This window comes from Lissotriton helveticus, chromosome 10 (genome assembly GCF_964261635.1).
Source record: "Lissotriton helveticus chromosome 10, aLisHel1.1, whole genome shotgun sequence".
Taxonomy (NCBI): Eukaryota; Metazoa; Chordata; class Amphibia; order Caudata; family Salamandridae; genus Lissotriton; species Lissotriton helveticus.
The window spans coordinates 435,759,150-435,783,890 of NC_136071.1; the positions used below are offsets into that span (position 1 = coordinate 435,759,150).

Sequence of the window (24,741 nt, forward strand, 5' to 3'; positions counted from 1 at the left end):
TATTTTTTACTATTATGGGCAGGAAATGTGTTTTGTTAACTTTTGGTTTGCTTGTTTCTTTTTTCTTTTATTAATTATATTATGTCATATATTTTATGTACGTTTTTAAATTTTAATTTACATAATTATAATTATTAATTTTAAAAAGAGTAGAAATATGTTGTTTAATTTTAATTGTTTTGCAATTGTTGACTGCTGTCTGCTATTGTCTTATGTTTAAAATATAGATTTGGTTATTGGGTCTAGGAATTCTAGTCCTTTGGTGTTTGGGTAGAGCCTAGTTTTGTGTTGTAGGAATTTGTACATTGTTTTTCTTTGTTTACTAAGTTTAGGACCTATTTTAGTGAGGGATTGTTCTAGCCTTAGTTCTTGACAACCTTGTGCCTTTTGATGGCTTCCATTAGTTTATGTAAAGTTTGTTGTAATCTTCCTATTGAGGCTGGGAAGACATTATGCCATCCCTCCACTTTGTTATTTGTTTTAGTTTTTTGTGCTAGGGTGCTTTGAAAGACGTTGCACCAGGGTATATGGAATTTGGGCTGTCTTCGTTGCCCTGACCTATGTAGACTTCCTACGCAGGTGTCTTCAAAGTAGTCAAGGAAGGGTGTTTATTTTGCTTTATTGGCTTGGTAGATAGGACTTTCAATAAGTATATTATAGTGAGTGGTTGGCTACTTCTTTTGTTGGGTAAGAGAGAAGGTTTCTCTTAAGGCACAGCTAAATATAGGTTTAAAATAACGAACCTTATGATGTGACAAGTACATACAACAGAAACATAAGGGAAGTTAAAAATGTATTTATTTTGAATATATTAAAATTAACACATAATAGGGATGACTACACTAGATCCCTGATCTAAAATAACACTAAAATTAAACAATACAAATAATTGCGACCTGCACAATTACAAGCAGACAGAACAGTTACAACATAACATTGTTGGATACAGTTTTGTATATTCTTGCTCCGATCTACTAACACCAGTATTACGTCGCTACCACTTCAGCATATCAATTATGGTGTTGGAGACTTGAATTATACAGTTTTAGTTGCATCAACGCGTTTCAGTGATGTCTCCTTTTTATGACCACCTTTATCAAGACATGTAATTTTATCTGCGAAGGCCAAGGGGTGTATATAGTTACCCCTAAGATAATGTTGAGGATCACTTGTTAATATCAGTTTCCGTTTTCTGGTTGGAGCGTGGGCTTCAATTATCGCCTCATTAAGACTGCTCCTGCTAGTAGTATATTCTGTTCTGAAAATGTGCGACCTTTGTTATCCCCACTTAACAACAGTAATCAAGATTAAATTGGTTATGTCAAGTACCATTTGATTGTATCAGAAATTAGGCCATAGTTCTCATGTAAAGATGTCTCTATATCCCAACTTCTAGCAGATTATGTTGCAGGAGATTGCTGTTAGGAAAGGATTCACAGTTTGGCTTCTCGGGAAATACCTAATGGGGCGGTATATGATTTCGCTGCCCTTAGGTTCCCTTTCTTAGCCAGAGAGGTCGAGAGACTACCTTATTAGTAGAAGAGAGATCTGCTCTCTGTGGGGGTCCGAGTCGTGTGTTACTTCTTTTGTTGGTACATAGGCCAGGGCAATTCGTTTTTTGAATTGACCAGCAAAGTTGCTGTTTGTGGCATAATCTATACTTAGGGTAGATTTTTGGAGATGTTTCCAGAAACTTTGTTTGAAATGATAATAGCAACCTTGTATTGCAGTATGTAACTATATTTTTAAAATTGAATCATTGCTTGCTTGTAATCTATTATTATTTTTTGAGGGCAGTAGCTTTCTGTCTGTTGTTTTATTATTGTAAGGAGTTCTATGTAGGTAGTATTTTGTTTTTTGTGGAGTAGTGTGTATATGAAGGGGATGTTAGTTTCTTCATATTCGCCATGGATGATATAGAGTTGATAAAAGAGCTTAGGGCAGACTTTAAATGTCCCATTCATCATCCATGTTTCATATTGCTTTAACTTTTCAATGTTGGTGGCAAAGATGATAACTCTTTTTCATGACTGTTATTGTCATATAGAATTAATTTTTCATCTTTATGTGTGACTGTGTATTCTTGTAAAAGATCAATTTCTGAAACATTTTGGGGGGTGGGTGGTGTTTGAGCAGTGGATATTTTAGTTCTAGCTATTATGCGTTTTAGAGTTGGTATGGAAGGTAATTGTCCTGTTACATGTTCAGGAACCCTAGTTAGTATGTTGTTTAATATTTGTGTACTGGTTTGTTGGGAGCTGGTGCTTGCTTCTTTGATGGTATCTAAAGCAACTCTCACCTAAATGTCTGTGACACTGGGGGGATGGTTGTGTTCCCTCACATTAATAACATTTGTTTCTATTGTTCCTCTCCCATAGCAAGAATTAGAGGAGTATTTACAACATTTCCGATGGGTTGATTTTCTGGGTTTTTCTCGCGTATAAGTATAGCCCATGTAGCACAGGAGTAGTTTACCTTTTAGTGAGAAGAACATTGCCCCTTCTGTCATTTTCTTTGTATATCTGTAGATGTATTTATATATTTGTATTTATTAATTATTGGAGAGTAAACATGTTTATATAATTATTAAATTTCAAATTATACTTACATATATCTTGTTTGCTTTTCTTGTTGGATACTTTTTTGATGTTTGTAGTTTATTCCCTAGTTTCTTTTTTTTCTGTTGGTTGAAAAGGAAAATTTTATTTTTATTGAGTGTTACATTTAGTTTGTTAGTTTTGTTAATTTAGTCTCTATCTTTATTTAGTTTTAAAAAAAATTATTACTATTTTTAGTTGATGCAGTTTATTTCGTTGATGTTGTTTTGTTGAAGTCTGAAGAAGCAATTAAAATAAAAGTATTTGTTAGTTATGTTTTGCTTTTTTAATAAATTTTTTAGTTTTAATCAGTTAACTCCATTAGTTTGTTAAGATATTTACTTACTTAGTTTTATATTATTCGTTTATGTTGATTTTGTAGACGTTTTCAATGTAAATCTTTGTTTTGAATGTTCTAGGAGGAGTTTTAGTCAAGTTTAGTCTGTGAATTATAATAGAAATCATATCATATTTTTAGTTTATTTGTTTATATTTTTTAACCTCATTTTATTTATTTATTTAAAAATGGTGGGAAACCTCCAGAGACGCGATGCTAGCCGGACGAAGCTGCGGCAAGTTGGGGGCCTGAGGAGAGACGGCGACTCGGGAGGAAGACAAAGGGCTGGCTCGGCTGTGGAGATTGGACTGCGTACTGGGGGTCCACGGCCGCGGCCTGCGCTCCGAATATCCACCCTGGAAGAATTGGAACAATGGTCCCGACTCCTATGCCCAGCCGACGCCCTGTCCCGCAGTGCGGCCTGCCCCCGTGGCAGCAGTAGGAATCCTTGAGTGAGGCCTGAGATCCAGGCCAGAAGGCGGCAGCTCTGGGTGGTCATGTAACTGGTGTCACATATCTACCTGGGCTGTCTCCTGAACTACGGCAGCCTTTATTGGTGGATATTTGCTCCCAGTGCCAGCAACACAGACTGAGATCCGGCAGGAGAGGCCAGGTACGTTATTCCCTGAGGGAGTGGTGGACAGCGGATGATTGGGGGCAGGTGAGAGTGGCAAGGTCAAAGACTGCATATGGGGACTCCTGACTGAAATCGAGCCTGCTGGGGATACCCCTGCCCCCTGCCAACCTGTGTGTAGCTGAAATTGAAGTGGTGACAATGAAATGTGTGAACGTCCGGGCCTGCTGAAAGGCAACTGATTGTTTGGTTGGGCTGGCTGCCTTGGGCGCTGATGAAACGGCATCTGCAAGTTCCTCCAGAGCCCCGATTGGCCTGCGACACCTTTTTAGGAAAGACACTTACTCTGCGCACTGCCTGCGAGAGCTGTGGATCCTTTGCCTGACGGGGTAGTGGAAGCCGGACGGGACAGAGACTAGTGCACATAGTGGAACGTTGATGCTGTGTGGCAACCTCCTGTTGTGCTTGAACTTCTAGAGTCATCCCTTGTTCCCCAGCTGGATTGGAGGCTGCCTGGGACAGCTGGTAGTATCGGGTGTGAGAGGCGGAGACGGCCGGGGGTGAGTCCGCTCATCTGACTACACTGGCCAGGCGGCCTGGGAGGATTGAAGGGTACTTCTATATGAAACAGAAGAACAAGTTACTTACCTTCGGTAACACTTTTTCTGGTGGATACAGTATCTGCCTGTAGATTCCTCACCTTATGAAAATCCCCTGCGCCAGCATTCCATGGAAATATTTCATAGCTCTCCGCGCCGACGAGGGCGTCACAGCGTCATGGCTCCGCACGTGGCTCCGCATGACGTCACCGGAGCCATAAGAAGACCATGTCGGCATGCTGACGTCCGTTCCACCCATTTTTTCCGTGGCACCGAGGCAAAACGGGAGAACCGATCATAGAGACAATGCATACAGAGTATACAGAATTCACACAAATACACTCAGTGTATAATGAAATAAGAAAGCTTGCACTTCAAACAAGACAACAATAAACCAATAGAGGTAACAAAGTCTTGAGTACACAAAAATACATCAAATAACTAATACCTTAGCTTTTATGGTATGAAAGGTTGGACAATGGGGAGGTGGGTGGGTCTGTGATGAATTCACAGGCAGATACTGTATCCACCAGAAAAAGCGTTACTGAAGGTAAGTAACATGTTCTTCTGATGGATACATCTGCCTGTGGATTCCTCACCTTATGAATAGAATCCCACAGTAGTACCTCACCAGGAGGAGGGTGTCCACCCTTCTATACCAAAACGTCCTGCAAAGCAGAGCACGCAAAATGGCCATCCCTCCTCACCTCAGAATCTAAGCAGTAATGCTTCTCGAAAGTGTGGAGGGAGGCCCAAGTTGCAGCTTTACATATGTCTAAAACAGGAACACCTCTAGACAATGCAGAAGGAGATGATTTAGCCCTGGTGGAATGAGCTCTAATGCCTAAAGGAGGCTCCTTACCAGCCAGGGAGTAGCATATCTTGATGCCCAAGATGATTCACCTGGATAAAGTGCGCTTGTGCACCGCCTTGCCCTTCATACGACCAGCATATCCAACAAATAGCTGGTCATCTTGACGGAAGTCCTTTGTTCTGTCCAAATAGAAGCTAATCGCCCTCTTTGGATCAAAACGATGAAGTCTCTCATCCTCTTTGGATGGATGAGGGGGAGGATAGAAAGTAGGAAGGGTAATGGACTGACCTAGATGGAAGGGAGTCACTACCTTAGGCAGAAAAGCAGCCCTGGTCCTAAGTACCATCCTTTCAGCATGTATGATCAGGAAAGGAGGCTTTGAACTCAAAGCCTGGAGCTCACTCACACTCCTTGCCGAAGTGATAGCTACCAGGAAGACCGTTTTAAACGTCAACAGCCTCAACGGACAACTATGCATAGGTTCGAACGTAGAACCCATTAAAAAAGTTAACACCAGATTCAAATCCCACTGGGGCACTGGGGCATAATAAAAGTAGTGGGAGGAAACATGTTTGTCAACCACTTAATGAATCTTAAGGCTATAGGAGACTTAAATAAAGAAGGCTGATCAGGTAAACACAAAAATGCCGACAATGCCGGCAAATATCTTTTAACAGTGGCCACAGCACAACCCTGCTGGGCCAAATGAAGAGAAAAACAAAGAACATCAGGAAGATTAGCTTTTAAGGGATCAATAGATTTCTCTCAGGACCACTTAAAAAATGTAGACCACCTATATGAATAGACGGACTTGGTGGAGTGTCGCCTGGCCGATAGAATAACGTCCACGACGTCAGGCAGGAGGGAAAATGAATTCAAGTTGCCCCATTCAATCTCCAGGCATGAAGGTGCAGGCTCTGGAGGTGGGGGTGTAGAACTTGCCCCTCCATCTGAGAGAGAAGATCTGGCCTGAGAGGAAGACGGAGCGGAGGGTGCGACGTGAGGTGAAGAACGTCCGTGTACCACACCCTTCTTGGCCAATCCTGGGCGATCAATATAACTTAGGCCCGGTCTTGGGGAATCTTCCTCAAAACCCGAGGAATCAAGGGTATGGGAGGAAATGCGTAAAGGAGTTGCGAGCTCCAACTCAACTGAAACACGCCTCCCAGCGCTCCCTGCCTTGGAAACTGGAGACTGCAGAATGACGGGCAGTGCGCGTTCTCGAGAGTGGCACACAGGTTCACCCGACGAGTTCCCCACATCTGGAAGATGTGACAAACTACCTCTGGATGAAGCCTCCACTCGTGGTCGGTGGAGAACTGTCGACTGAGACTGTCCGCACGCACGTTCAGCACCCTGGCCAGATTTGCCATCAAGCAAATCCGATGATCCTGAGCCCAGGACCAGAGTAGCAACGCCTCTCTGCAGAGTCGGTACGACCCTACTCCTCCCTGCTTGCATACCATATCACAGCAGTGTTGTCCATCAGGACTTGAAACGACTGACCGCGAAAGGAAGGGAGAAAGGCCTTGAGTGCCAAACGAATCACCCGCAATTCCAGAAGGTTGATGTGAAACAACCTTTCCTCTGGAGACTAAAGACCCTTGATTGCCAGATCCCCATTGTGCACCCCACCCTAGGGTAGAGGCATCCGTTATCACTGTGGCCACCGATGGAGGAAGGTGGAAGGGCTTTCCTTGAGACAGATTGCCCTCCACGCCCCACCAAGACAGATCCGCTGCAGCTTTCTGGAGATCCTGACTGACTCCCTGAGATCTCTGTTGTGCTGACACCACTGCCTGCCGAGACACCACTGGGGCGCCCTCATGTGCCAGCGTGCATGGTTGACCAACAGAATGCAGGAAGCGAACAGACCGAGCAGGCAAAGGACTTTCAGAATTGGAACAACCGCTCCATTGTAAAACAAGGGAATCATTTCCTGAATGTCGAGAATCCTTTGTGGCGGTGGGAAAGCTCGACACACAGTGGTATCCAGTACCGCCCCTATGAACAGGTTGTGCTGGGAGGGCACCAGGTGAGACTTGGGTACATATATCGAAAAACCCAATATGAACAACAGTTGGGTTGTAACCTGCAGATGATGATGCACCATCACCGGGGACTCTGCCTTCAAAAGCCAGTCGTCCAGGTAGGGGAAAACAGGGATCCCCGACCTCCTGAGATTGGCAGCCACCACTGCCATCACCTTGGTGAAGACTCGAGGTACAGTAGTAAGACCAAACGAAAGGACCGCAAACTGGTAATGTTGAGACCCAACCGTAAAACGGGGATACTTCCTGTGCGACTTCAGGATTGGGATGTGAAAATACACATCCTGTAAGTCGATGGACACCATTCAGTCCTCTTGAGCAGCGCCTGAAGAACCTGTGCTAGGGTGAGCATCTTGAACCTCTCCTGCTTGAGAAACAGATTCAAGATTCTCAGGTCAAGGATCCTGAAACCTGCCATCCTTCTTGGGAATCAGGAAATACCTGGAGTAGCACCGCTGACCCCTTTTCTGCTCCGGAACGACCTCTATAGCACCTTTCGGTAACAGGGTAAGAACCTCCTTCTGAAGGAGAACAAATGCTCCGCCATGCAAAACCCCTGACAAGGAGGGTAAGGCGGGGGAAAATCCCTGAAGGGAAGAGTGTACCCATTTTCTACAAGATCTAGAACCCAAAGGTCCGAAGTTATTAATTTCCAGTCTTGTAGAAAATGGGTAAGTCGGCCACCCACAGGACCCACATGATCCAGGATGGCGGATCTAGGGCTGCTTTCCTGTATTATCGGGAGGGGTAAGGGAGGTAGAGGAGGAGGAGGAAGAGGGATGCCGTCCAGCTCCACGAAGGCGACCTCTGCCTTTACCTCTGTAGGACTGATACAAAGGGTTCTGTTACTGCTGCTGCTGCTGCTGTGGCTGATGGAAAAGAAAGGAAGATTTCCCAAAACCACAGTACCTTCTCAATCCATTGCCTCTTGCCTGAGACTGTAATCCTAAGGATTTCGCCGTGGCTTTACTGTCCTTAAACCTCTGCAAAGCAGAGTCAGCTTTTTCCCCAAAGAGCTTAGAGCCGTCAAAGGGAAGATCCAAAAGAGCAGCTTGCACATCCGGTGAAAATCCTGAAGACCTCAACCATGCATGGCTCCTACTAGCAACAGATGATCCCATCACCCTTGACACTGCAGTGTCCAAGCCCGACTGGATTACTTGGCGAGCAGCAGCCTGATAGTCTGCCAAAACTTCACTTAAATTACCCCGATCTTCTTCAGATACTTTAGGAAGAATATGCTTGGCAGAGTCCATAAGGACGTGAATATATCTGCCCAACAAACAGGTTGCGTTCGTAGATTTCAAAACCATACTGGCCGACGAAAATACTTTCTTCGCAGACTGCTCAAGCTTTTTTGAATCTCTGTCAGCAGGTGTTAGAGGAAAAGATCCCACAGACTGCTTTGAACATGAAGCCTGAACCACCAAACTCTGAGTTGAAGGGTGAGAAGAAAGAAACTCAGGGTCCCCTGGTGCTGGCCTATACCTCCTAGACACAGATCTAGAAACTGCAAGGGCAGAGAGAGGATTATGCCAAACCTCAAGTATCGGATCCGTCAGGGCATCATTGAAAGGCAAGAGAGGCTCTACTACAGAGGAAGGAGAATGAAGCACTTCTGTAAGAAGATTAGGCTTATATTCAGCCATAGGAAGCTGTAGATCCAAAAGTTCAGCTGCCTTCTTGATAACAGCATGGTAAGGTGCAACATCCTTTGACGGAGAAGCCTTCTGTGATGCAAAATCCCCTTCTGGAGAAACATCCAAACCACTAGCCTCACACAAGTCTTCAAACAAGTCCTCAGACTCATAAATTTCACCTTCCTCCATATCACCAGCCTGGTATTGTTCTTATTCGATCAACCTTTGCGCTTCTCTTCTAGAGCGCATCTTCGGCTGCGGTGTCGGTGGTGCCATACGCGGCGTTGACGGCTCCGGCAGCGGTGTCAAAGGCGGATCCAGGACAGAAACCTGCGTCGAACGAACCCATGAAGAAGGGACGCCAGATGGAGCCGGGGACTGCGCATATGGCATCAACATTCTCGGCGCCGGAATCTGCCATGATGGCGCCATCGGCATATATGGCATAAAGGGGGCTAGAGGATAATGCTGAGGCACACCCAAATTAAACGCCAATGGCCCCATGGGACCCGAAGGTGCCCGAGAGGGGCATGTGGCTCTGGCAAAAATGCCATACATCGCGTTAAAAAAGTGCGATGGATCAGAATCTGGCGCCGGGAATTAAGGATACTGTGCCTGTTCGAGCTCCGTATGAGGAACCTCCGGAGTCGGAACCACTGGAGTCACAGGTGGAGCCACAGGAGCAGCAGGAGTCTCAGCATCCACCGGATTCGAAGTACCATCCGGAGCCGGAGAATCCACCGATGCCGGAGACTTCGCCGGAGTGCCCATATAAGGAGACCGGTCCGGAGACACTTGTGTACACTCAGAAGGTGAAGGAGATACAAAGTCCTTGACACAACGTCGAGGAGCCAGAGAAGGCGACTTCAAAGCACGAGGCTTCGACGAACAACATCGAGACCCATGCCTCTTCTTCTTCTTGTGCCTTCTCTTTGATCCATGCGAAGTTGACAACCTCGACTGCGACCGCTTACGGCCCCTTTTCTCCTTTCTCACTTTGGACATATAAAGTTTAGCTTCTCTTTCCTTCAATGCCTTCGGGTTAATTTTCCTGCAAGAAGAACAACCTTTGACGTCGTGATCAGATGAAAGACACCAAAGGCAGTCATCATGCGGGTCAGTGATCGACATATGACCTCTGCATTCCTTACAGGGCTTGAAAGCCGACTTCCTCTGAACAGACATGGCAAAACCAGACACAAATAAAATCTCGAAACAAAGTATCAGGTTGAAAGATAGGAGAGTCCCAGAAAATCCGTTAGCGCGACAGCATGGAAAAAAGGGAACTAACGTCATCACGCCAACGTGGTCTTCTTATGGCTCCGGTAATGTTATGCGGAGCCGCGTGCGGAGCCATGACGCCGTGACGAGTTCGTGGGCGCGGAGAGCTATGAAAAATCTCTGCGGAATACTGGCACAGGGGATATTCATAAGGTGGGGAATCCACAGGCAGATGTATCTATCAGAACTGTGGCGCAGTGGAAATGCTGGATTACTGAGTCTTTTAGGCACTGTGGCTGTTGGTTGTTATGATGGGCCATCCACCCTGACATTGAACATTGGCGCACGCTCAGATTGCATCCTTCCACCGTCACTGGTTCACTGACAGAAATAATACTGAAGTGAGACAGTTCTCCAACCCTGGCATTACTGTCACGTGCTCCCTTTTGCGACACAATCTTCTTACAGGCTGCCTGTCTGATGGTTTGGGTATTTCGGTGCTATTGGGCAGCAGACGTACAGACTTCATAGAGTGGGAGCGGTTTGCAGCGGCGGCATGTCTAGGTCTGAGCACTGTGTGGCTGTGCCCCCAATGAGGGACCCGAAGTTACATGCAACTAATAATTAAGTAGTGCCCCCCGGAACGAAGCTAACAGTAGAGAAGACATTGCAGTCTCGTACGCATAATGGACTGAGATGCATAGTTCGGACTCTCAAGTGGTGGAAGTTAGAAGCAGTGGCTGCGGCCCCCTGCCCACCCAGAGAAAGACGTACCTGATCTGTGGTAGGGATCACACTGACCTGGAGAAGGGGAAACCTAGAGGGAAACAGGCCGGACCCCCCCCCCGGACCAAGATGACAATACAACGGATACAGTTGTTAAAGACTCTGTCAGCGAACAACCAGAGATACCAGTACACCAACAATTGGAAAAATATGTGGAAGCCATTGCTGACACCAAGGCGACATTTTGGTGGGCTTGGGCCTGTTACAAGCTGAATATACTAAACTATCGGATAGGGTGAAACAGACGGAATCTACCCTGGAGGTGCTTGTCCCTGCGCATCACACTTTAAATGTCCAAGTTGGAGAATTATCCAGTAAGGTCAACATATTGGAGAAGAGGATGCGGAGGGCCACAACCGCAGGAACAATTTGAGGGTTATTGGACTGCCGGAAGAAGTGGAGGGCCACGACATGGTCAACTACCTGGAGACATTGCTCCGTGAGGTGGTGGCGCTGGAGGGCCTGTCACAATTCTATACACTGGAGAGGGCTCACCGTGTGCCGGCCAGGCCTCCGGCACCATGCCGTCCGGCACGAACCGTTGTGGCCAGACTGGTCCATTTCCGGGACAGAGATTTGTTGCTGTAGAGGGCACGATGGGATGGGCCATACACAATGCAGAACAACAAGGTGTCCTTATTCCCGGATTACATGCTTGAAGTCCAAAGACGCTGCACCTCCTTCTTGGAGGTCTAGAGAGCCCTGTGCGAGTTGGGTGTTCAGTACTCTTTGATGTTCCCGGCTCGCCTCATGATCATCTAAGAGGGAAAAACCCATTTTTGCGACGACCCCAAATCTGCCTGGAAATAGATTGAGACATACAAAATGGAAGGTTGCTCCCAGCCACGCGATATAAAACAAACAACCGGAGCCAGAGACCCAGGGAAATGATCACGAAGACGCCAGAGACAAGAGGGGGCTTTGAAACCGAGTCCATCTCAGACGGCGGTAGAGAGAGCGGAAGCATTGGAGGCAGTGGCAGCCATGATGCAGAGCAGAGGGTCGCGAGTGGAGAGAGGTTTGGAGTCAAAACAAGGAACTGAAGAATCAGACTCGGACACGTCCCATGCTGGCAGTGTTAGACTACCGGTGGTGACTCCTCAAACTGCAGGCGAGATTGTAGGATAAGTGACTAAGGGAGTTTTCTTTATCTTTTTTCCCTTTTGCATTTCCCGTGCATGTTGTAGTTGTCTCGATGAATATGGTCTTCTTGTTGTGTATCTGATACTTTTTTTTTGTTTTTGTTGATGTCGGAAATATGTTGGGGGAGCAGGGGTGGGGCCTATGGTTGGGCACGCCTGGGCGCAGGTTGGAACGGCCACTCAAGGCTGTAATGTCATGAAGGTTTATTGACTCTTAGTTAGTCTTTGGCGGACAGCCCTGCTCCCTTGTAGGCACTAGTGCTCGTAGAATTGGGCCTTAACTACAGGTTACTGAAATGCAGCATTTTTGCAAGTTTGGGCAGCTGACCGTAGGTGGAGAGGGCAATTATATGCAACTACTTACTCTGCATTTGCATGGAGAGTGCTTGTGTGGATACGACCGGGGGTCCCCTTTCAGCTCTCCCGGAAATTAATAGATGCAGACGGGAGGTTTGCAAAGGCAGGGGCATTATGATAGGCAGTGTGTATGCACCTAATCGTGAACAGATTCCCTTCTTAGAACGGTTCGAGAGCCTGATACTGGGAGGAGATTTTAACAGTGTGTGTGATAATGATTGGGATAGATCTACCCCCCCAATGCAGGGTACGCTTGCTGCCACTACGGCTAAGGGCCTCAGAAGATGGGCCATGGGATGGATCCTGTTGGACATCTGGAGATTACAGAATACACACCAACTGGAATACTCCTATTATTCCCACCTCTATGATTTACATCCACGGCTGGATATGTTTTTCTGTTCCACTTCTTTGGCTACAATGATGTCCGGGACCAAGTATTTGGGCAGATCTATTTCTGACCATAGTTCCCTGCTTATGACATTTGCTCCTACTCCCGAGAGGGCCCGAGTCCCATTGTGGAGGTTGGACCCCCTGTTAGACGATGATGGATTCCGTCAGATCCTCTCAGCAGCCCTGGTCACCTATTTTACAGAGAATCAGGATACTTCCAGCTCCCCATTGGTGGAATAGGAGGCATTTAAAATAGTTACCAGGGGACACTGCCTGGGGCAGGGGGTGGGAAATAGGAGGGAGATTGCTAGGGAGTTGGATGCATTGGAAAATCAGATTCAGGACTTGGACAGAGAGGGTGCGAGAGGGGTGGCAGTACAAGAAAAATTGGCAGAGGTACGCAGCCGTTATAAATCTACCTGGGACAGGCTAAGGGCCCTTGATCTCAAAAACTGTCAGGAGCAGCAACATATGGAGGGAGGCAAGGCGGGGAGGTTATTGGCCTGGCTGATCAGACCAGAAAGTAGGGGGCGCCGATTCCTAGTCTCACCAAAGCACCTGGACAGTTGCTTTGCTCCCCGAAAGCTATTAACGAGGCATTCCAAGAGTACTATGAGAGGCTTTATGGCCCACCGGGAGCCACTCAAGAGGACGTATTGTTTCCCTATCTAGATGATTTGAGGGTGCCAGGGTTGGACCGGGACCTCCGCAATTCTCTAGTGTTGCCAGTTAAGACAGGAGAACTCAGGCTGGCAATCAAAGACATGGCACGAGGCAAAAACCCCTGGGTCGCATGGTCTACTGGCCGAATTTTACATTACCTTTGTAGATATTTTGGCCCCGAAGCTGGAACAACTCTATGTGTCTGCGCTTCGAGAAAAACGGCTACCGCCCACCATTAGGGAAGCCCTAGTAATTCCATTACCAAAACCCTCAAATATACCCCCAACAGTGTCAGAATTTAGACCCCTGTCCATGCTGAACATGGATTTTAAAATCTTAAGCAAAGCACTGGCGAGTAGGCTTCTGCCGCACATGCAGCGGCTGGCCCACGCTGACCAAAATGGTTTTATCCCCTCACGCTCCACCGCTAATAATTTGAGGCGATTATATCTTGCCATGTTCCACAGGGATCTGGGGACTTTCCTTGACGCAGTCGTAATGGCGATTGACCTGGAAAAGGCTTTCAACTCTCTATGCTGTGACTTCCTATTGACAGTGATGGAGAAGATGCAGATGGGAGTTGGGTAGTTAAACTGGGCCCGCCTCCTGTATGAGGATCCCAGAGAGCGGGTGCGTATGGGTAAAATAGTGTCTCCATCCTATACCATCTCCAGGGGGACCCGACAGGGTTGTTCCTTATCGCCATTGCTTTTTGCTCTGGCAATGGAGCCATTGGCGGCACGGTTCCAACAGGAAGGTGAGAGATTGGGTGTGGTATTAGACGGCTCCCATCACAGACTATCATTCTATGCTGATGATGTACTTTTATATTTAAGAGATGGGTCTAGCATGATTCAGGTAATGCTACGTCTCCTAGAAGAATTTACGGATCTTTCGGGCTTGATGCTTAATAAGAGGAAGACCTACGTGTTCCCGTTGCACCCCACACTACCGGGACCCCTGCCTCTCCCGCTGGACCTGGAATGGGCACCGATCTCCTTTAAGTACTTGGAAATTTGCATCTACCACACTCAGGGGGACCTGCCAGAAGGGAATCTCGGAGGCGCACTAAGGGCACTTTGGATGAATGTGGCCTTTTGGCGTACACTTAAATTACCAGTCATGGCTAGAGTGGCATTATCGAAGATGTTAGTTTTACCTTGTCTCCTCTATTATTTCGTCAACTTACCAGTGATAATTCCTAAGAGCTGGTTCAAGACACTTGACGCAATTTTGAGAGACTTAGTGTGGGATGGCGGACGAAATAGAGTGTCTTTACAGACCCTGAGGCTACCGCTTGTAAGCGGTGGATTGGGAGCCTCTGATTTCGAGGCCTACTATTTGGCAGCCCAACTGCAATGGCTGGCCCCCTGGCTTGATGGGAGGGGACTAGATACACTATCCCAGATTATCGATGCCCCACAGGCGGTTTTGCTTCCTAGTATGCTTGACTGTCAGCAGAAGATTAACCAAATGGGAGTGTTGCTCTCTGTCGCAATGACATGCTGGGATAGATGCACGCCACGGTCCAAAGATACACCGCTTTATGCACCTACCATTCCTCTTGAGGGACTCCCACAGAGAGGAAGGGGCCCTCCTCTCACGGGTCGGCAGCTACAGGGGTGGGAAGAGTCAGGAGTACAGACAGTGGGGGACTGTTATATAGATGGTGAACTGCTTCCACTAGACAATTTTCTAGAATACCATGAGCTGCCGCCGGGACAATTTTTGAGCTATCATAAAATACGGGGAGCGTTAGCTGACCTATGGGGGAAGGCAGTGAAAGAACCAGACACACATGTATGCCTACAGGCAATGGTGACTCTGGCTCGGCCGGACATTTAGTAAAGTAGCTCTATCTGGCGATTATGGAATTGACGACTTATTTGTTCCCTCACCTGCGGGAGAGATGGGAAGGTACTCTGAATAGGCAGTTGACAGACAAGGAATGGAAAAAGGTAATAGGTGGTCCAAAAAAGGTGTCCAGAAATGCGGTTTTCAAATATTTACAGTTCAATATGCTCCACACAACTTATCTCACCCCACACCGGCTGAATGTAGTATACAGAGGAGATGATCAGTTATGTGCCAGGTGCTCACATAGGGATGCAGACTTTGATCATATGGTTTGGTTCTGCCCGGGGCTTAATGAATATTGGGCTAAGGTTGTAGACATGATCAATAGGGTGATGGCTAATAACCTGGTATGCACTCAGGAGGCTTGTCTTTTGGGTTTATTCCCTAGATCCAAGTCCAAATGACTGGGGCTTAGATTTGTGGATTTGGCCCTGCTCCTGGCTAAGAGGAGAGTAGCTCTTAAGTGGAAGGTGCAACAGGCTCCTTTAGTGACACACTGGGAAGACGATGTATCTTGCTGGGCGAGGGCCGAGGAAAGGGCCTTAATTAAGGAGGACAAAATTACAAAAAGGCGAAAACCATTAGCAGAGCCCTGGGCTGATATTGTAAAGGCATGGGACACTCGACATTCACCTGTATGGTCCTCAGATACAACCCCGAATGACTCTGATGACTCGGGGGATGCACACTCTCTTACACATTAAAAGATGTGAGATGAATGATGTCTGACTGCATGGATTGGGGCCTATAAGAGAGTAGGGGGTGCAGATTAGTTTTCTTGTGGAGCGCTGTAATTGGACTACACATTGCTACCCCTTCCCTTCTCCCTCCCCCCCTCCATACCGAACCACACCAGGTCCTGCGATTCCTCACCCACATGAGCCCATATACTATGAAAGACAGCACTGACTAAAGACCACTGGATTTTTGTTACAAGTTGTAGTAATATGTTTCATTTTATAGTAACACAAGAATGAATTCTCTTGTGTTGTTTCTTTAAATTTCTCATGTGGCTCTTATTTTCCTTAACACCACGGCTGACTAGTTTACTAGGTAGTAAAATTGTATTTCGTGGAATGGTAGACAGCGTAGATGACAACCTGAATACTCTATAAATGATCATGCCATGGGGGGGGGGGTGGGGGGGGGGGACTTTCTCTGTTTACTGTTCCTGTTGATGCTCCAATCTGGAAGAGGACCTTGTTTTGGGGTTGTTGGTCATGAACATAAGTCGAAATTCATATAGGGGACTAATATCCCATGACTATGTTTATTGAAACAGGATATCTATTATATGTACCTAATGTATATGAGGATCCTTCGCACATGGACATGTAAATGTGTTGAGTCTCTTCTTGATTTAAAACATAAATGCCAATAAAAAGATATTTTTTTCAAAAATGCATATCAATGCTTTTGTTGTCATATATGTTATTTTAATGTTATCGATATTTTTGTTTTCTTTTTTTGTTGTGAACATTTTTGTCATTTAAATTTATTTATATGATTTTTTTAATCTATGTTTGTGTTATTTTAGTTTTGTGTATTGGGTGTCGATATTTTTGTATATATGTTAGTGACTCAATAATTTTGTAAGTCGATATTATAGGAGTTGATGTGTCAGTGATCCATTTGGTACTAATCTTTGGCACTTGTAGCGGTTTAATTGTACAAAGTGAAACCCGAAAACCAGGATAAATTGCTGTTTCCCCCGCTTAAATTGAGTGATCTAGGGCAAATATTTTATTTCACCAAAATTCCCTTTTGTTCATTATCCTATGTGAAAGTAATTCCAAATATGTGAGTTCAGAATACCAGTTGTACAAAAACGTATTATATTTGCTTTAATAATGTTGTTCTATCATAATCTGGATCACCTACAGAGTTTACTTGTCAATAGTCTTGTCTCCTAGTTCACTCACGGTTTATGTTTAAAAACTATCATCATGTCATGTTAATGTCAAAACTTCCACATATTTAACCCCTTCCATGCTGGTGACGAACCCCAGCCGTCACGCTCCACGGTGCTCGTGTGCTGATGACGGCTGGGGTTCGTCACGGCCCTACCCTGTTCGTTTGTTTACCGCACAGCGGCGGAAACGGGCCAGCATGGAAGGGGTTAAGGGATGTACTTATTTGACTTTTGAAGATACTTTTTCATATTTTACCTGATGTTCGCTATGTGATTAACATTGCAAACATTTTCAGGGATGAACGCGTATATGGGCCAGAAGAGCCAAGCCAGACCCTTCACTCAGCCTTCCCTGTCAATTTGTTGGCTCACCCACCTCTATGCAGAGGGTGGCTGAGTGTCAGATGGTGCCAAGGACTATATGTGAGTGATCCCCAGCTGACTTTATGATGTCATTTGTGATTCTTTCTGTGAGTCCTGACTTTTTAACAATAAGTACTTTGCATGCTGGGACTTGTAGTTTTCTCTTTTCATATAACACAGTATATCACAGTCAACACAACTTCCAATATTTATTTATTTCCATTGACTTCATTGCTTGGCTTTTACTTGCGAGAAAGTATTACTTTAAATGCCACACATTTGGCCATTGAATGTCACTCATAAGAAATCTGAAACCATGGAAATGTCACACATAAGCAATCTGAAAACTTGGCTGCTATAACAGGTGCATGTGCCATGATGCAAGACAGGAAGATAGTAAGCCTGCCAGCCATCTACGTGGCAGGCTGCTCAAAGACAGCCATAAGTGGAGCCTAGTAGGCCCCTCACAGACCTGGTCTTTGTTGCCACTTCGCAGTCTGCACTTTGATAGCTGGGCCCCTACATCCATCAGCTGAAAACAAGACCGAGGCTTTGGCAACAACACCAGACATAAGGCGGGAGAGGGGTATTCACGAAACCACAGGCTGTGGAGTCACCATCCGTTTTGAATAATATCACCCACATCCATTCATCCACTTACCGTTGTGAGCACACATCTTCCGTTGGAACTTTGCACAGGAGTAAGTAGACTCACAGAGGATGGCAGAATGCAGCCACACCGGGGTGTGCAGCTCCAGCTGAGCTGGCTGTGTATTTGTTACAGATGGCTCTTTTACCAGCATCCATGCAGAAAAGTAAGGGCACAATGACGACGATGAATTTCAGAGGTTAAAGTAACCAAGATTTTACCAGGGTCATTTAAACGCCAAGGAGGAAGTGAAAGTTAAGAAAATACTGACAAAGGCAGAAAGAAGGGAAGAAAACATTTAGGAGTGAGATAAAGAGAAAGTGCAGGGTGCTGAACAAAGCGACCTGAGGACGGGGAATCAAGACTAGGCAGCCTTAGTATTAGCCAATCCTAGCGTTCGGCAGTGCTGGCGAAGGGCCCTTTCGAGAACCTTTGGTCCCCTGCACTCCTTTTTTTCAGATTCAGCACAGTGTACAGTGACCTCTGCCAGCTTCCCCTGCATAAATCAAGCAACAGATGCCTGTTTACCTTTTGCAGCGTCTGAGGCTCCTTGGATCAGGGAGGTTTTCCGGAAGCTTCTTGCACTCGACGCAGAATTTGAAGGTGTCTTCCATCTTCTGAAACATATCAAAGTAGGTGCGAATCCCGAAGTCAGGCGTAGCTTTCTTTCCATCGAGTGCCGCCCTGAGAACAGGGGATGAAAGATGGCAACTAGTTAAATGCAAATGTCAGGGATACTTTGTAGTTCTGCAAACAACCAGGCGAAACCCAGTGCCCTGCAGTATACTTGCACAAAGACAAATATGTGAAAAGCAATTCCATACTCATTTTACTATCCATAGAGAAAAACAAGTGGAGGAGCATTCATATCGCCATTTTCAAGTAAATTATGAGACTGGTTATTCAGAAAAATTAAACTAGTACGCATTTTGTTTATTCATATGTAGTAAACCAGTGCACATTTCTTCCTCTATTATTTTATTTTTAAAATATAATTTATCAGAGAAGGATTTCCTTGTTATAGTCTTTATTACTCATTTCAAATGATGAATAAGTTATGCATTTTTCTCATGTGGTTTCATGGTCTCCTCATTGTTGACTTGCTGGAAAAAACTGTACTATGGACTGGAGCAAAAACTGTTTGCCAAATTCCGTTGAACATAAGCAGCTTAGAGGGTTACAATGATTCTTGCTTTGTGTATTTACACCAGTGAAACGTTTCTGCCATATGGGCCTGGTCGTTGACCCGAAGTACTAAACTTTTTCATGATCGCAAAATCTCCAATTTATTACATCAAATAGTTTTCCCCTACTAAAAGCATTTTGGATTGACTAAAAACCCTTTAGTGATTCTGATCTTCGAAGCTGCGATTTTCACCCTGATGTATTAAAGGTTTGCAACTGACACTGATTGCAAATCAAATTTACTGACTCCCAAAGTGAGTTGGTAGTAACTGATTCACAAAGTTGAAGTGGTCCCCTTTGGACCCCTCACACTTTGGGAATCAAGGTGGCAGCTTCAGGGGGAGTAGACATCGATCAAGGGACAACTGCTTGGTCTCAGTGACATGCTTCAAAATTGGAAACATTTGTTTTTTAAAGCAGCTCGATTTCCTTTAAGGAAATAGGGCTGCAAAAGTTCAGTGATCCCTCCAATTCCTTGTTTTGTAAAGTGGCCTTTTATTATATGGATTTATTTGCCAAATTAGTTTTGCACAAACTTTGTGAGCAATTTGCAAACACTTTTTGCGACCAGGTCTTTAAGTACAACTGCCCCAGGATCATCAAACACAGTTCATATAGCTGGTGCGGCAAAAGAGATAGCTGCAAATCAAAATGGTCGTTTTCTGGTTGTAAGGTCGGTAGTATCTCTGTCAGAACTCTTTTCAGAGGGCCACGGGTCAAGCTGGGGTACTTGGGCCAAACAGTGGGAGTTGAGGCCTTTACTCCCAACGTACTGTGGCCCGACATACTGTGGATTCTAAGCAGCTGGGCTAAGTACCCCTTCTGCACTTAACTCTCAGGATAGTATGGTCCGAGCAATCGAAGGATAACTCAGAGGAGAGGTGTGGATACAGGATAGTGAACAAAGACTAACAACACTAAGGGCGCGCAGCAGAAACACCATACCAGTCCGCCTCCCCCCGTTCAGATCGGAGGCCACCGAAGTCATCTGCGGCGTTCCTCAAGGCTCCTCGCTCAGCCCAACACTCTTCAACGTCTACATGAGCCCCCTCGCAACCATCGCACGCCAGCACAACCTCAACATCATCTCCTACGCCGACGACACCCAGCTGATCCTCTCCCTCACCAACGACCCCGCCACCGCCAGAGCCAACCTGCACGAAGGGATGACAGACGTAGCCAAATGGATGTCGAACAGCCGCCTGAAACTGAACTCGGACAAGACGGAAGTCCTCATCCTGGGATCTTCACCCTCCGCCTGGGACGACTCCTGGTGGCCCCCCGCCCTAGGCAGCGCACCCAAACCAACAAACCATGCACGCAACCTGGGCTTCATCCTGGACTCCTCCCTCTCCATGACCAGACAAGTCAACGCCGTCTCCTCGTCGTGCTTCAACATCCTGCGCATGCTACGTAAGATCTTCCGATGGATCCCCACCGAGACCAGGAAGACGGTCACCCAGGCCCTCGTCACCAGCCGTCTGGACTACGGCAACTCCCTCTACGCCGGAACCACCGCCAAACTCCAGAAGAGACTTCAGCGGATCCAGAACACCTCAGCACGACTCATCCTGGACATCCCCCGCCGCAGCCACATCTCTGGACACCTGAGAGACCTGCACTGACTCCCGGTCAACAAGAGAATCACCTTCCGGCTCCTCACCCACGCACACAAAGCCCTACACAACCAAGGCCCAGGATACCTCAACAGCCGCCTCAACTTCTACGCCCCCAAACGCCAGCTTCGATCGACCAGCCACGCCCTCGCCGCCGTCCCCCCCCCATCCGAAGAGCCACCACAGGAGGAAGGTCCTTCTCCTACCTGGCCGCCAAGACTTGGAACTCCCTTCCGACCCACCTCCGCCTGACCCAAGACCACCTCGCCTTCAGGAAGCAGCTCAAGACCTGGCTGTTCGAGCAGTAGCGGACCCCCTCCCCCCAGCGCCTTGAGACCCTCCGGGTGAGTAGTGCGCTATATAAATGCTGTGATTGATTGATTGATTGATTACCATGATGTAAGGTTGTGTGCAGTCCAGTCTATTGGTGGGTGGATTTAGGGGGAGAGAGGAAGAAGAGGGGCAGACAAGGGAAGAGGCAGATAGAGTAGGGACAGGGATGAGAACAGAAGCAGAGAATAAAGGCTCCTGTAAAACTCACATGAGTGTCTGTCATTATTTAGAGCAGGACACTACAGCTGGCGACAAGGATGGGATGGTGCAGTCTGCCACCCCTGGACCCCTGAAAAGAAGCGCCCTGTCCCGAGCAGCGCACGAGAAGCAGTCGCCGTCGCGACACGTGTGCCCCTGCTGAAGCCGCCGCCACAAGTGAAAGGCCAGCGGTGTTTGCCCCCTGCTCCGCGAGAGGTCGCGTAGAGCCCGGCTGAATTAGCGCGGTCGAGCGCTGGAAGTGCCGAAAGGAACGCGGTGTTACGCGCCAAAATCGGGTGCTCACCCCGGATGCGTGCAAAACAGCACGCGAAGAAAGAAACGAGGTCGGGAGCCTACCCCGATCCTACCTGGTTGCTCCGGTGTCCAAGGATGTCTGTGGCGTCGATGAGTCACTGCTGAATGAAAATCGGCTGCCGGTGAGTGCCGAGTAAATCCACGTGAGCCTGAAGGGTGAATGAATCCAAATCTCGGGGAGGACGAGACTTCCAGACCGGCGGCCATCTTAGGATCAGGCAACCTGGGAGATGTCCCCTGTGCAATCCCTGAGCGGCCATTTTGAAGTCAGGCCACAGCAAAAGTAGACAAGCACAAGCAACAGCAACAGAATAATTAAACAAGCACGAGTAGATGCAGTAGAAAAAGACAACAAGCACGAGCAAAGGCAACAGTAAGAGCAAACAAGCACGACCAAAGGCAACGGCAAGAGTAAACAAGCATGAGTAAAGGCAACAGAAAATCAAACAAGCACAAGCACATGCAAGAGAAGAAAGTAGAACAAGCACGAGCAAAAGCAAATAAACACAAGCAACTGCAACAGAAGAAAGACAACAAGCACGAGCAAAGGCGACAGCAAACACAGACAAGCGTAGGCAAAAGCCAAGGTACGTGGATCAAAAATGTCGACGTCACCACACAGGAATGCAGTGAATGCGGCAGCAGTCACACCAGGCACGTCCAGTGTCTCATATATGCGTACTACCGAACCACTGGCCCTCATAGCTGGAGGAGGCATGGGACCTCGATGGGAGGAGTGGTTGGAGGACTTTGAGGACTACATGAAAGGATCAAAGGTCACGGATGAGGAAGAAAAGTTAATTGCGTTGCGCAATCTTGTTGGGAAAGAAATCATTAAGGAGCTGCCGCCCCCTGAAACTGGATCATATGTCAAGGTGCGAGATGCTCTGAACAAGAGATTTTTACATAAGAGAAATGTGGACTATAAAAGGTACATGTTACACCAAGCTCGTCAAGAAAAAGTGGAATTGATGAGTATGTTCATAATGAGATTGAGACGACTGTCTCGATATTGTGAATTCGATACGTTCTCCACAGAGGACGCTATAAGACTGCGGATAATTGAAGCATGCCAGTCAGAAACTCTCAGAAGGCGACTGCTACGGAAAGGTCACACTCTCGATGAGATTGAGGAGATGACCCGGACATATGATCAACCAGAGGAACACACCAAAAGAATGGAGACAGGACATAGTGAAAGGCGGGAACAACTGCATCGTGTGCAAGCCAAGGACACTCGAAGACGTTCTCGAGACCGACATCGAACTTCAAGGGCATCCTCCCGCCAACATTACACAGGGCGCAGACGCCATGAGTCTCGCCGTGGAGACAAGAAACAAGATCGCCCCCACAAATGTTATCGATGCGGATACGATTTTCCACACACTGATGCATGTCCAGCACTCGGTCAGCAGTGTCGAAAATGCGGAAGAGAAAACCACTTTGAAGCCATGTGTGGAGAATATCGAAAGGAAAGGATGAAGGAGACGTAGAGGTCATCTCATCCTGATACCCGGCGGCATCATGTGAAGGCCGTCCAGGATCGACCAGAGTCATCGTCTGGCTCCTCACGCTCCAGCAGAGAGTCTCGCCGGTCTCAATGGGAGCGAAGGTCCCCATCTAGAGGATCCAGGTCAACATCTCGAGACTCGAGATATACCATTGAGTATGCCTGCGTGGTAGCGGACCCAGATCAACTAAAAAGATACCCCAGACTGGACATAAGTGTAGGAACTCACCCAACCAAGTTTGTAATGGACAGCGGAGCCTCACTGAATTACATCCCTGTGACTGAATATAACAAGATGAAACCACCACCCACACTGAGCCCAGCTTATGTAAGAGTATTCACGTGGATGCAAAAAAGACCTCTTCGCTGTCTGGGGAAATTCGCAACTACTCTTAAGCACAAAGATACTACTGTTCCGGCATACATTCACGTAATTGAATGTCCAGAAGCGTATTGTCTCCTCAGTCTGCCCACTGCGGAGCGTCTTCGGCTGGTTGAGATCTTATACAGAGTAAGTGATGATCCGGATATCATACACAAATTTCCCAAATTATTTACAGGGCTTGGGAAAATGAACAAATGTCAGATCCGGTTACACATCAATGAACGGATACCTCCTGTCGCACAACATCCAAAACGAGTGCCCTTCCACCTTCAACAAGCGGTGGAAGATGAGATTCAAGAGCTGCTACGGGCGGACATTATCGAGAGGACGGAATGGCCAACACCATGGGTGTCACCTGTAGTCATAGTGCCAAAGAAGGGCATGCCCAATAAGGTGCGCTTGTGCGTAGATATGCGGCTTCCCAACACAGCCATTGAGAGGGAGCGTCACCCAGGACCCCACTTGAGTGACATGATCTCCTCACTAAATGGTGCCAGAGTCTTCTCCAAATTGGATTTAAATAAAGGGTACCACTAGCTGGAACTTCATGAGAAGTCGCGGTACATAACAACATTCGCCACCCATTTAGGTCTATTCCGCTACAAGCGACTTAGCTTCGGCATTTCATCTGCTGCGGAGATCTTTAAAGAGGCCATCCGCCAGACCATCCAGCACATACCAAATACACTAAATTATAGTGATGACATTCTGATATATGGCTCGAATATCCAAGAACATAACAAAGCACTAGACCGAGTGTGCCATGCCCTCCTAGAGGCCAACATCACCCTCAACAAAGACAAGTGTGAGTTTCATCAATCCACTCTCAAACTCTTCGGTCATGTGTTTTCCGGAGTGGGAATGAAGCCCGATCCTGAAAAAGTGATAGCCCTGAAGGACACCAAGAGTCCGCAAGATGTGAGTGACATCCGGTCTTTTATGGGCATGGCAAGCTATTGTGCCAGATACATAAAGGATTATGCCACCATTAGTCACCCGTTACGATCCCTCACCAAGCAAGGAAAGCCATTCAACTGGACTCCCCAATGCGAGCAGGCGTTCAGAGAAATCAAACAGGCTGTCGAATCAGCGGATAACCCAAGCGGAAGACTGAGATCACTGTGGACGCTAGCCCAGTAGGACTGGGTGCAATATTGGCTCAGTTTGACAACGAGACAGACCAGAGGCACATCGTGGCATATGCCAGCAGAAGTCTGTCAGACACAGAAAAGGCTTATTCCCAA

The 24,741-nt window shown here is 46.9% G+C and overlaps 1 protein-coding gene across 2 annotated transcripts in view; it reads right to left on the reverse strand.

The window, feature by feature from the left end:
- Positions 1-24,741, reverse strand: part of MSS51 (MSS51 mitochondrial translational activator) — a 436,315-nt gene that overhangs the window by 157,436 nt on the left and 254,138 nt on the right. For both annotated transcript variants that reach the window (XM_078664282.1, XM_078664283.1), the window contains exon 3: positions 18,484-18,639. In XM_078664282.1, the coding sequence (XP_078520408.1) occupies positions 18,484-18,639 (156 nt within the window). The remainder of the gene's footprint in view (positions 1-18,483; positions 18,640-24,741) is intronic.